Genomic DNA, 12,272 nt, shown 5'->3' with positions numbered 1-12,272 from the left:
ACCCTCCCCATGCGGCAGGCGCGTCCCCGCCGCCCGCATCCCGGCGCTCCGCTCAGCCCGGCCGCGGGTCCCCTCACCCTCCCCGCAGCCCCTGGCCTCCCGCCTTCGCGTCGTCCCCCTCCCGCTGCTCTCCAGCCCCGTCCGGGATGGGCAGGACTGGGAGCCGCGCCCGGGGTCCAGCTTCCCACCCCACCCCCGGCCGTCTCCTGCGCACAACAGGTCGGTGGAGAGCGGGCGGGTGGGGGCGGCGCGCCAGCCTAGGGACTGCGGGCTTCCTGGAGGGGGTGACTGGAGGGCTGCGGGCGATGGGTGGGGATGGGCCAGGCGAGGGCAGGGGCTCCTGGCATCGGCTGGCCACCGAGGTCCTTGGGAGCCCTTCCGCGCTCCACTGCTTCCCGCTCGCATCCCTGCCTCCCGCCTCCAGCCACCCCAGCCGTGCCGTCAGTTGCCATCCCCATCTCCTTTTTCCGCGCCCCCAGAGCTGCCTTCGGATCCCTTTAATCTGAAGACACAATTCCCAACTCCTCCATTTTCATCCTCTAGTCTTGTCCTCCTCGCGTTTTGTCTTAAGCATCGTGCTCTGTCCTCTCGCTTCATCTCTCCTATCTGCTCCGTCCTCTCGTCCCTTTCCGTTCCATCTCTGCACTTCCAACGCCCCTACCCCTGGCCCCTTATCCCTCTCCCCTAATGCCCTTTGCCCCTGCACCCTGTCCCCCGCCCTTACCTTTCCACCTTCAGCATCCTCCGTCTCGGTCACTCTCCTCCCACGGCGGCTTGCTGCCCCTCACTCTGCACTCTGGGCTGGCTGCCCCTTGCCTTTTCTTTCTCTCCTCACTCTGGTTTTTGGGGACAGGGTCTCCACTGTGTAGTTCAGGCTGAATTCACTGTGTAGTCCAGGCTGGCCTCGAATTCGTGGCAATCCTCCTGCCTCATCCTCCTAGAGTGCTGCTGGGATTACAGGCATGCACACCACGCCTGGCTTTCTCCTCACTCCTGACCATTCCCTTCCTCAGACTTGTGCTGTTCTCTGGGTGTGCTGGGTGCAGATTTAGACAGTGTGTGGACTCCTGTTCCCCTTGGGGAGCCTGCCCCCTGGATCCACCACCCTCAGCTCTCAGCACACACCCCTCCGCTTTCGAACCAGCCAGCCACATCTCCCTGGAGAGGGACACTTCAGGGGGCGGCATCTTCCCAGCCACCTCCTGTTGGAGGGCACCTATGCATTTAGATGATTAAACATTAAAAGCAAAAATTACATCTGTAGTTATTCTCCCGCCCACCTCTTTCTCTCCTCCCATCCCTGCATCTCTTCCTCCCTTTCTGCTGAAGCTGCGGGCTCCTGGGGCCACCCTAAGAGTAATGCCTGGGACCGCAGGCGCGGGCGGGTGGGAGGCCCGAGGCCCCCTGCGCAGACCGCTCAGACTGCTTCCCCCTCCCCCACCTCGAGCTCCCTCCCTAGCGGTAGGTGCTCAAGGAATCACAAGGTTCTTGGCTCTAAATTAAGATCCAAGAAAAGCCTAGAGCTGTGGGCAGAGGAAGTGAGAAGGAAGAAGCTAGAGAAGCAGGAGTAGACGCTGGGGTAGGGAGGTAACGGAGACCCAGGAAGTTGTGGATTGGCTGGGATGTTCAGGGAACCACGCTGGGTGCTTTTTCCCTAAAAGCTGCTCCGAAGCATGGATCCTAGGTGACCCCAACACGGCTGGCAGTGCCATGCGGCCAGGGAGGGGAGGTGGCCCTAGAGATGTCGTCAGGGAAGGAGCCAGGAGGAGGTTGGTGGGTGACGACCCCTTTCTCCCGCAGTAAAGTCTGAAAATCTGGGTCACAGCTGAGGAAGACCTCACACCTGGAGTCCAGGATGTGGTAAGTTTGGCCCAGCAGGGGGAGCTTGGAGACCACTTTCCCGGGGGCTTGGTCCTTGTCCACCTAGTCGCTCCATCCGGCCGGGAAGTGGCACCAGGGCTTTCTCAGGGCCCCTGCCCTCCCCGCAGAGGCTGCGGCAGGCTGGGTCTCACCTGCTCTCTCGCCTTCCTTGCAGGCCCGCTCTGCTGCGGTCCCACCTCCTCCCTCTTTGGCCTCTGCTGCTGCTGCCCCTCCCACCGCCTGCTCAGGGCTCTTCCTCCCCTCGGACCCCTCCGGCCCCAGCCCGCCCACCTTGTGCCCGGGGCGGCCCCTCGGCCCCACGCCACGTGTGTGTGTGGGAGCGGGCACCTCCACCAAGCCGATCCCCTCGCGTCCCAAGATCACGGAGGCAAATCCTGCCCGGCACTGCGCCCCCTGCCACTCCATCGGGCTTTGAGGAGGGGCCCCCCTCATCCCAGTATCCCTGGGCTATTGTGTGGGGTCCCACTGTGTCTCGAGAGGATGGAGGGGACCCCAACTCTGTCAATCCTGGATTTCTGCCCCTGGACTATGGTTTTGCAGCCCCCCATGGGCTAGCTACCCCACACCCCAACTCAGACTCCATGCGGGATGATGGAAATGGGCTCATCCTTGGAGAGACACCTGCCACCCTGAGGCCATTCCTGTTTGGAGGCCGCGGAGAAGGTGAGGCTGAGGCCCTGGGAAGACTGAGGGGCAGAAGTAGGGGCCTTATTGGGAGCTTCCTCAGCAAAGTGCCAGGCTCTGTGCCAACCAGGATGCAGAGATGAAGATGCCGTCTGAGCCCTGGAGTTCAGGTCCACCAGAGGAGACAGATGTGTACACAGGCAGGAGTGAGTCAACACAGTCAAGCTCTAACAGAGGCGCACAGGGCCTGTTTTTAGGGGAAGAGAGAAGTGAGAGATGACTTTTGCCTGGGGAATCAGGACAGCTGAGGAACTGACATTTGAGCTAGGTCTTGAAAACAGAGTATTCCAGGCAGAGGAGCACTATGAGGAAGGGACTGCCAGGGTCTTGGCTCTGGGAGTGCCTGTGGGTGGGGCTGAGCCCTGGGCAGAGACTAGGACAGCCCCACCTGAACCCCCCAGCTTCTATGCACAAAGCTAGGTTCTTTTTTTATCTCTGACCTAAGCCTCGTCCTCATCACTTGTATATATGGGAGAAGCTGAACATGGTGATGCGTGCCTGGGAGGCTGAGGCAGGAAGATCCCAAATGCAAGCCAGCCTAGGCAATTTAAGAGATCTATGGAGACCCTGTCTCAAAATTTTAGAAGACGGCTGGAGATGCAGCTCAGTGTTAAGGCCCTGGGTTCAATCCCTGGTACCACAAAAACAACAATCTTTGAGAGGAGTGGAAGAAAAGAGCTGAACACTGGAGTGGGAGCTGTTTGTAAGGATGGAGGCCCTGGAGCAGCAGAATGCGTTGGGCAGTGTGGGTGCACCGGCCAGTACTCCAGTACTCCTAATCCCACCCCACCTCCCTGCAACTTCTCCCCACCCCAATCAGGTGTGGACCCCCAGCTCTACGTCACAATCACCATCTCTGTCATCATTGTTCTCGTAGCCACTGGCATCATCTTCAAGTTCTGGTAAGCTGCGGGAGGGGCGTGCTGTGCTGGGCCTGAGTGTTTGCACACTGAAGCAGGGAGGGACCAAGGATAGCAGTTTCGCAGGTGTTGGGGTAGGAAAGAGTGGGTGAAGGCAAGGCCTTCGGGAAAGAGTGATTCAAGTAGAAAACCAACTTGGATTCCTTCTCCCAGGGAAATCCAAGGATAATGGGAGGGACAGAATTATTTTTGTATGCCAGGAGCTTTGCTAGACATCCCTCTGAGACAGAGGAAATAACCCAGGCTGCAGAGCCTCTTTTTAGGCAAGCAGGCAAAAAACCAAATCTGGAGCATTCTTTGTTTAATTTTGGGACACTCAGTCCTTCACACTTTGTGGACAGGATCATTAGACCCAGGTGTCCAGGTCATTAGCTGACTCTGAAATAGAATGAGATCTACCAGGGGCCTGGGAGGAGAACAGTGGCTCTTCTGCACTTGTGTGAGGGAGGAAGCAATTTTAGGGAACTCTGTGTTGGTGGTGTGGGCACTAATTCTGGGGGTCCTGATCAGGCTGGGTGCACGGTTTAGACCCCCAAGCCCTGTAAACGGTGGTTTTATGGTGGTCTGCTGGTTTACTGCAGACATAGTACAGGGAATTGCTAGAGGCCAGGGTCTCTTGGTAGGGTACTGGCAGTGGCTGGGGAGGCTGGGTGACCAGTGCTCTGGGCCCAGGATGGGGCCACTTGTGTGTGCAAGAGGATGTCTTTCCTTCCACACACCAGCTGGGACCGCAGCCAGAAACGGCGCAGGCCCTCTGGGCAGCAAGGGCCCCTGAGGCAGGAGGAGAGCCAGCAGCCACTGACTGACCTGTCCCCTGCTGGAGTCACTGTTCTAGGGGCCTTCGGGGATTCACCTACCCCCACCCCTGACCATGAGGAGCCCCGAGGGGGAGCCCGGACTGGGATGCCCCAGTCCAAGGGGGCTCCAGCCTTCCAGTTGAACCGGTGAGGGCAGGGGCAATGGGATGGGGGGGGCTCCCAGGTCTCGAGAGCTGGGGTGGGGTGCTCCCTGGGGGTGGGTGGCATGGCCCCCCACAGCCCTTGGCTGCCCTCCTTGCCTGCACCCGGGCCCTTCAAGATGGCCAGGCCAGCTCCTCTGCAGCGGCCCTTCTTCTCCCGGTGTCTCAGGCTCTGTCCTGTCCTCGTGCTGCCCTTGAATTCCAGCTCTGCCCTCATATCCTCCAGTCCCTTCTCTGCTGCGGATTCCCCTCCGTGTGGCTACCCCTTGGGTCCTGACTGTGCCCTTTCCCTCTTCCTCTCAGGATTCCCCTGGTGAATCTGTGATGCCCCCCCATGTTGGGGTGCTGCCAAGCAGGAGGCCAAGGGGCCGGCATAGGCGCCATCCCACTGAGGGTGGGGCAGCTGAGGGGAGCTGGGGCCTTGGGGCTCCGGCTCCTGCCCTTGCACACCACCCGGAACACTCACTGGCCACATGGGCAAGCCCCTCTGCTCACCCTCCTTAGTGGGGGGTTCACGTACTTGTGACTGCGGGTCCCCCAACCCTTGCACACTCACATGAAAGCCTTGCACATTCACCTCCACCCTCCCAGGCCATGGCACATGCTCATGCTCTCGCAGCCACTCTTCTGCACCGCTTCCCCTGCACACCTCCTGCTCACTGACGCCCACACCCGTCTCCCATTCTCCCTCTGTCTTCCACACAAGTCATGCTCAGCCTGGTCACCCTGTGGCAGGGTTCCCATCCATGTGCCCCTCGCCGTGCATTTCCAGCAGGAAGTCGTGGCGCAGCCCACTTGCTCTGCCTCATGGACAATCACTGGTCTAGTTTCTGTGGCCCCTGCATGCGCCCTTGAGGTGGCTGGGAGGGGAGCTGGGGGCTGTGCGTGGTGCCCTCATCTGTCATGCCCCATCCTGTCCTATGTCATGACTTCACTGTCCCCACATCCCATCCCACTCCAAGCGTGCTGGCATCACCCTAGGGCTCCCCCACTGGGATGGGGTAATGAGGGCCACTGCTAAGTTCTATTGTCTGAGGCGGGTGTTGGGAGTCGCCTGCTGCACTACATAAGAAAGGGACTCCCGTTCATCCTTCGCTCCCTCCAAGCCCCTCTTGTCTTGTCTATCCTGGCTGTCTGTGTCTGTGTCACTGTCTGGACGTGAGAGCCCCTGAGTGGGTCCTCCAGTCCCCAGCCTCCCTGGGCCTCCCTCCCTCCGCCAGGCTGCAGGGACTGGAGCAACTGGTTCAAGGCCACCGGGACCCCCGCCTCCGAGGGCAGCCCTCCTCCCCGGGCTCCCTCCTGCTCCCCTTCCTGCCCTCCTCCTCACCAGTGTCTCTACTTTCCTTCCTCCCCTTTTACCTGGCTCCTATGCTGTGATATATATTTTTGTATTATCTCTTTCTTCTTCTTGTGGTGATAATCTTGAATTCTTGTGGGATGTAAGTTTCAAAATTTTCAAATAAAGCCTTTGCAAGATACTTGAGTCCCTAGTTCTGCCTTGTGAGCCCTGTGGAGAGAAAGGGTGGGCAGGCAGGAGCGGAAGGGTGGGGTGAGCAGCTCCAGCAGACCCTCTGTGCCCTGCCCTGCCCTGGAGCTGGGGACCAGTCTGGGTTTTAACTGGGGACAGAGGGAAGAGGGGAGAAGGAAAGAGGACACAAAGGATGCAGCCCTGGTGAGCAGCCATGTAAGACGGAAACTGGAATCAGAAGTGGGCTGGCTTGGTCCTCACACGTGAAGGTCTAGAGAGACCAAAAGAGGGCCGGGGATGTAGCTCAGCGGCATAGGCGCTTGCCTGGCAAGCCTGAGGTCATGAGTACGATTCCCAGTACCAAAAAAAAAAAAGAGACCAAGAGAAAGGAGGTGGATGAAAGGGGTAACTACATAGGAAGACAGGCCGGGTAGCCAGCCAGAAAAGGGTGAAGGGTAAGGGAAGAGAAAAATGGAGCAAAGGAAAACAGACAAGAATGAGCCAGGGGAAGATGCCTGCCCTTCTTGGTTTATTTTCAGCTTTGCTTCCTAACCTGCTCCCCCCACCCCAGCCCCGCAGCTGCCCCTCAGGCCATGTGGCATTAGAAGCCCTGTGGTGATTAGCGCATTAGTGCAGCTCACTTAGCCCCCTCTGCCCCCTCTGAGGCAGAGGGTCTCCCAGGGTTTCGGGGTGGAACTGGGTGTCTCGGGGAGGGAAGGCAGGCTGCCCAGCTGGGATCAGTCACCTCTGAGGCCCCATTCTAGGCTTGGCTCTTAGAACAGCTCTAGGAAAGCCCACACATCAGCTTTTCAGCTGTTGCTAGACTCTGTTGCTATGGTAACCAGCCAGGTCCCACTCCCCCCGTCACCGGTACCCCACCTGCTCCCTGGAAACAGGGTTGCCCCAGGGAGAAGAGTGTGGTATGCAGGAGGGCAGTGTGGCAGCTGAGACTGTACCTCCCTCCATGTATCTGTCTGTGATCCTAGAATGGGGACTGGGTCTGTGTGGGTGTGTGCTTTAGGTAGCAGGGTCTCAATGTGTGCTGCAGCTCGTGCCTGCAGAATGGTGGTGCATGCGGGGAGAAAGCACTCTGCTTTTCGTGACTGGACCAGTGTGTGAGGCATCAGACTTCCTCAGAGGACAGACTGCTACAGAGGAAAAAAACAAGTAGGGTCAAGGGATGATGAGCCAACTAGAAGCAGAGGGGCCAGGCAATCCAGCCTTCTGAGGAGGGCTGCATCAATTTCTGGCCCAGAGAGATCCCAGCAGGCAGCTGGAGAGAGAAGGAGAACAGGTGCTGATGGGCTGTGTTAGGGACGGGAGGGTGGGAAAGGAAGCCTCTTAACCTTTCCTGCTTCCCCACAGAGATCTAGTCAGTCCCTCTTGTGGAGCGCTGGTGGGAGGAAGGCAGCACAGGACAGAATGGGGAGCAGCTCAAGTGCTGGGGAGCTCACTTGAGCTCATCTTCATCAAGGTCTCTTCAGAGGGACAGTGTGACCCTGCGGCTCATCCATATGTACAAGGCACACATGAAGGCCCCTAATGAAGAGGGAATTAATTACTGCCTGATTAGCCGCTGTTTCTCTAAATTTAAATAAATTAAAATACAACAAGACACTGGAAATCCTTCCCTCTCCCCAAGTGTCCCTAATTCCTGTGGAAAGTCAGATGGTTGGAAACACAGAGGAGAAAGAAGAGTCCAGGATTTCTGGGTCCTAGAGCAGTGATGGTGAATCTTATAGAGCTTTCAGTGACAAAAACACCCCCTGTGGCATGGGTGTCAATCAAAGGTTCGGTAGCCACCACTGTCCTAGAGGAATTATCATAGAGCCACACTGTTATACTAATGATAAATTAGAGGCCCTGGGGAACAGAACCTTTTTTTTTTTCGCTTTTAAAAAATTTTATTGGTACACATGTTATTTTTTAGCTTAAAAAAATTTTTTTTTTTGGTTGAGACGGGGTCTTGCTATATAGACTGGAGTTGACTTGTTTATGTAGCCTAGGCTGGCCTCAAATCCTGCTTCAGCCTCATTTGAGTACTGGGATTACAGGCGTGCATGACCATGCCTGGCTATTCTACATTTTGACAGAACCTAATTTTTCTTTCTCCTGGAGTTGAAATAAACCATGGGGCCTTGTCCTCAGCTACAAGTAAGAGCACAGTCCCCAGCCAGGAGCCAAACAGTGGTAGCAAGAGATGCTCAAAATGGAATGGTTTTGGAGGCCGTGCTTCACGGTACCACGGCAGCAGCTTTAGCCCCATGCTTTCTCTGCCTCCTGGGCAGTGCATCAAGTGACTCAGCCAGGCTTCCAAAGTATCTTTCGGAAGGCTTGCCACTGTGGTGCACATCAAACCAGGGAATGGGGAAGCCCCCGGGGAGGAGGGATCGCCCCGGCAAAGCTGGGGGTGTGGAAGTGATTCAAGCTGGAAAGTGTGCCAGCTGGAGAGCCCTAGGCTAAAATTAACCGTCCTCCTCCCCCTGTGCCCCACATGTATTGCTCTCAATTGTAGCTTTGCCCAAAGAGTTCAAAGCACTTACAACTTGCTTTTTTCTTCTTTTTTGGGTGGTACTAGAGATTAAGTCCAGGCCTTTGTACTGAGCTACAATCTCAGCCTTCCTTTATGTATTTATTTTTTGTCTTTTTGAGACAGGATGTCACTGTGCAGTCAGTTCAGGCTGGACTTGAACTCACTTTGTAGCCCAGGCTGGCCTTGAACTCACAATTCTTCTGCCTCAGCCTCCTGAGTGCCGGGATCACAGGCATGCGCCACCACGCCCAGCTTCCCTTTACTTTTTGAGACAAGATTGCCTAAAGCCTGGGTTTGAATTTTCATTCCTTCTGCCTCAGTCTTCCTCACATTACAGGCATGTACCATAAACTTGCTCTTAATGCAAGGGCAGAAACAGAGGCACTAAAGGCTCAGGAAGTGGACAGTTAGTGAACATAGAAGAACCAGAGTTCAGTGATGACTGTTTTGCTTCCACATTTCCAAGTGCCGGGATTACAGGTGTGTGCCACCATCCTCGTTTCCACTTTTCCATCTTCTTGCCCAGAGTTAAGGTTTCTGTTTCTCAAATCAGTCATCAATAACCAGATAGGAGGTCATGTCTGAACTTTTTTTTGAGATAGTTTCTCATTATGTAGTTCAAACTGACCTTAAACTCAGGTGATCTTCCTGCCTCAGTCTAGGTGTGCCACATCTGAACCTTTAAGTTCTTTATCCTGCCAATTGTTGCTAGTTAGTTACACACAGAGTACTGAGCCCCATATTGTGAGTGGAGAAACAGACATTTTATTTTTTTGAGACAGGGTCTTGCTTGCTCTGTAGCCCAGGCTGGCCTTGAACTTGCAGCTGTCCTTCTGCCTCAGCCTCCTATATGCTAGGATTATAGGCATCCACCATTATGCCCAGCTGACACTTTAAAAGGATACGAACTAGTCAGGTTTGACGGCCCAAGCCTGTAAGTGCAGATTCGGGAGGCTGAAGCAGGAGGATCACCTGAGTGACAGTTCATAGTTTAAGGCCGGCCTGAACTACAAAGCAAGACTCTGTCTCAAAACCAAGTTTGAGGCCAGCCTGTGTCACTTACAGAAACCCTATGCCAAAAAAAAAAAAAAAAAAGCTTAAGAGTGAAAGCCCTAAGTCCAACTCATAGTATCACCCCCAAAAAAGGCATTATCATTACAGTATATCCTTGACTTACCAACAAGTTCTGTTCCGGGAGAACACTGCATAAAAAACCCAAACACACACAAAAATACAATAAATAAACTTTTTACTTTTACAGTTACCTTAAAATGGCAGTACAGTACAACTGTAAATAAACTACTTTTGCAGTTACCTTAAAATGGTGGTTCACTATAGTGGCATAAAGGGGATCACACAGAGTGAATGGACAAGAAGAGTTACCGGCTGGAGGAGGGAGGGTAGGTGAGAGATGGTCGAGCTGAAGGATCACCAGCAATAGGACATGGAGGGTAAGATGGAATTTGGTCCCACCTGATGTTGGTGACACAGGTTTTTTGATAGATTCAATTCTGTCTGCCCCCTTGAAAAAATGATCCAATTGATAGTTGAGTAGTGGCTCGCTCATCATTATCAAGTGTTGCTGGAAATTCTTGGGCAGCTATGGTCTCTGCACTTGAAGCCTCACCACTTACTTTTCCGTTCTGAAGGTTGGCTCTAGCCTTGAATCTATTAGACCACCCATGGCTGGCAGGAAAAGATGCACCCTGTTCACTTTGGTTTTTGTTCAAGTCTTCAAACAGGCTTTTCGCTTTTTCTTGAATAATCATTAAGCTGAGTGGGACTTGATGCTGACATTGACCCTGCATCCACACACTGAGAAGTTTCTCAGCATTTGCCTGGCAAACACGAGGTTGTGAATTTGATTCCTGGTACTGGAAAACAAACAAACAAACAAACAAACAAACAAAAAAAAAACTGGAGAAGTTTCTCCATGCATGTTCTGTCACTGTACCTTGATGTTTGGATATTACTGGTTTTGTTGGCACAGTGGGCTTCACATGTTCCACGATCTTGTCCTTATTCTTTAGAATTGTGCCAATGGTTGAACGATTCACGTTTTAAGAACAAGTGATGAGCTGGGCGTGATGGCGCACACCTGTAATCCCAGCACTCGGGAGGCTGAGGCAGGAGGATTGTTGTGAGTTGGAGACGAGCTTGCGCTTCAAAGTGAGCACAAGACCAGCCTCAGCTGCATAGTGAGACCCTGTCTCATAAAGACCAAAAAAAAAAAAGTGACATCTACCATCTTTTCGCCTGGTTCAGTCTCTCAATTATTTCTACTTTTGTTTGCATGGTTATTGCTTTGTGCTTCCTTGCAGTCTCCTCCACAGCACCACTGCTTTTCCTCTTCCAGACATCCTGGGCTCTGACTGAGCACTGTACTGCTGTACACTATCAAGCGATACATAAGCACACAGCAGCACAACTGCGACAATGTCTGGCAGACACCTGAGCTACTTCCACGATTTGTTCCATCTGCAAATGTTTACATGCAGGGTCCAGTTCATGTGCAACTCAAATGTTCAAATTGGGGACTCATGGTATTTGTTAAGGTAATCTTGCTTTCTCAGTCAAGAGCTATTCCTGTTAATGGGAAGCACCTCAGTTCTGCTTCATCCAAAAGAGCCCAGAAGGATTCTGGCCACATCAGGTACAGGCTTGCGGCAGAATTCATTCACTGAAACAGTATTTATTCAGCACTTACTATGCACTCAGCAATGCAATGTGAAGAGTTTCTTCTTTGAGAGTTTGTCTGGAGGTTCCAGAAGGGCAGCCCAGCTACTTGTACACCGCTGAGGGAGGAACAGTCCTCTCCTATTGGCGATGGTCATCCTCTTTAAGCCAGAAACTTTGGGGAGGGACACACATGGAGCGTTGAGGGAGGAAGGGGACACCAGCCTAGCCAGCCAGATTATCCAAATCAACCCTGGTGACCAAAGAGGTGACAGATGGTGCAGCCAGGCTGCCCTCACATCTGAGGAGTTTCTTCTCTGAGGTGCTGACAATCTTGCTGGGGAATCACATACATGAACTAACTAAAATAGTATTAAAAGGTATAGACTAAATGCTGTGGATATTCAAAGAAACTGGGCTGTAGTCATCAGGGAAGGTTAAGTGTCCACAATGAATTGTAATTCATCTCTGAAACAGGCCACTTAATAAATGGCAGTCTAGCTGGGTGCGGTAGCACATGCGTGGACTCTCAGCACTCTGGAACCTGAGGCAGGAGGACTGATTAAGTTCCAACCCAGCCTGGGAAATCTAGCGACTTAGACCCTGTCTCAAAAAATAAGGAAAGGGCTAGGGATGTAGCTCAGCGCTAAGGCCGTGGGTTCAATCCCCAATTACCAGCCCCCACAAAAGTAAAGCGAGGTATGGGACAACGAGGTAGGTGAAGGCAACAAGGCCAAAGGGGGTGTTGTCGAAGAAAAGGAGTCGGCTTTTGAAGGCACTCAGCCGAAGTAGGGACCTCAGGCAACTACAGTACTCACACTACCTTTATCCTCTGTGGCGTATTCGAAGCATTGAGAAATTATTGAGGTAGAGGAAAAGCAAAAACGGTAACTTCCTACATCGGCCTACTCCAGCCTAGCGGGAAACGAAGCGAGACCCATATCTCTTAAGAATCCATACCTCTCTTGTACTTTGATGCATAATTCATAAACCTGTAGCGTTCCCACCCTCCCACTTCCCCAGCAGTCCCTTTCCGGAAGCCAGGATCGCAGTTCTGAAGGCTCAGCTTCCGCCTTTAACCCAACCCGCCTTCACTTCCGCTATGACATCACATTCACCGAAGGATTCCCCCCCTACCCCACTTCTTAAGTA

The 12,272-nt window shown here is 53.7% G+C and overlaps 1 protein-coding gene and 1 long non-coding RNA gene across 4 annotated transcripts; one reads left to right on the top strand and one right to left on the bottom strand.

The window, feature by feature from the left end:
• The first annotated feature begins 63 nt into the window (after positions 1 to 63).
• On the top strand, positions 64 to 5,921 carry Pianp (PILR alpha associated neural protein). Of its 3 annotated transcripts, none has more exons than XM_005378816.2 (6): positions 64 to 219; positions 1,801 to 1,860; positions 2,036 to 2,544; positions 3,386 to 3,467; positions 4,208 to 4,429; positions 4,747 to 5,921. In XM_005378816.2, the coding sequence occupies exons 2-6, from the start codon at positions 1,856 to 1,858 to the stop codon at positions 4,766 to 4,768; spliced, it is 840 nt and encodes a 279-aa protein (XP_005378873.1). In that variant the 5' UTR covers positions 64 to 219; positions 1,801 to 1,855; the 3' UTR covers positions 4,769 to 5,921. The 3 variants fall into 3 exon arrangements, with proteins under 3 accessions (XP_005378873.1, XP_005378874.1, XP_013366797.1); XM_005378817.2 differs by lacking the exon at positions 64 to 219 and adding an exon at positions 1,387 to 1,461; XM_013511343.1 differs by lacking the exon at positions 64 to 219 and adding an exon at positions 1,547 to 1,587.
• Positions 5,922 to 9,676: 3,755 nt separating this feature from the next.
• LOC106147911 lies at positions 9,677 to 12,186 on the bottom strand. Its single transcript, XR_001232944.1, has 2 exons — positions 12,081 to 12,186; positions 9,677 to 11,295 (listed from the first exon to the last, which is right to left on the bottom strand). It is a non-coding gene; the product is annotated as an uncharacterized LOC106147911 (long non-coding RNA).
• Between the last annotated feature and the right edge of the window lie 86 nt (positions 12,187 to 12,272).

Source organism: Chinchilla lanigera, unplaced genomic scaffold (genome assembly GCF_000276665.1).
Source record: "Chinchilla lanigera isolate Chin_1 unplaced genomic scaffold, ChiLan1.0 scaffold00012, whole genome shotgun sequence".
Lineage (NCBI taxonomy): Eukaryota > Metazoa > Chordata > Mammalia > Rodentia > Chinchillidae > Chinchilla > Chinchilla lanigera.
Note: the sequence above shows the minus strand (reverse complement) of the source record. Positions and strands in the feature narration are given on the sequence as shown.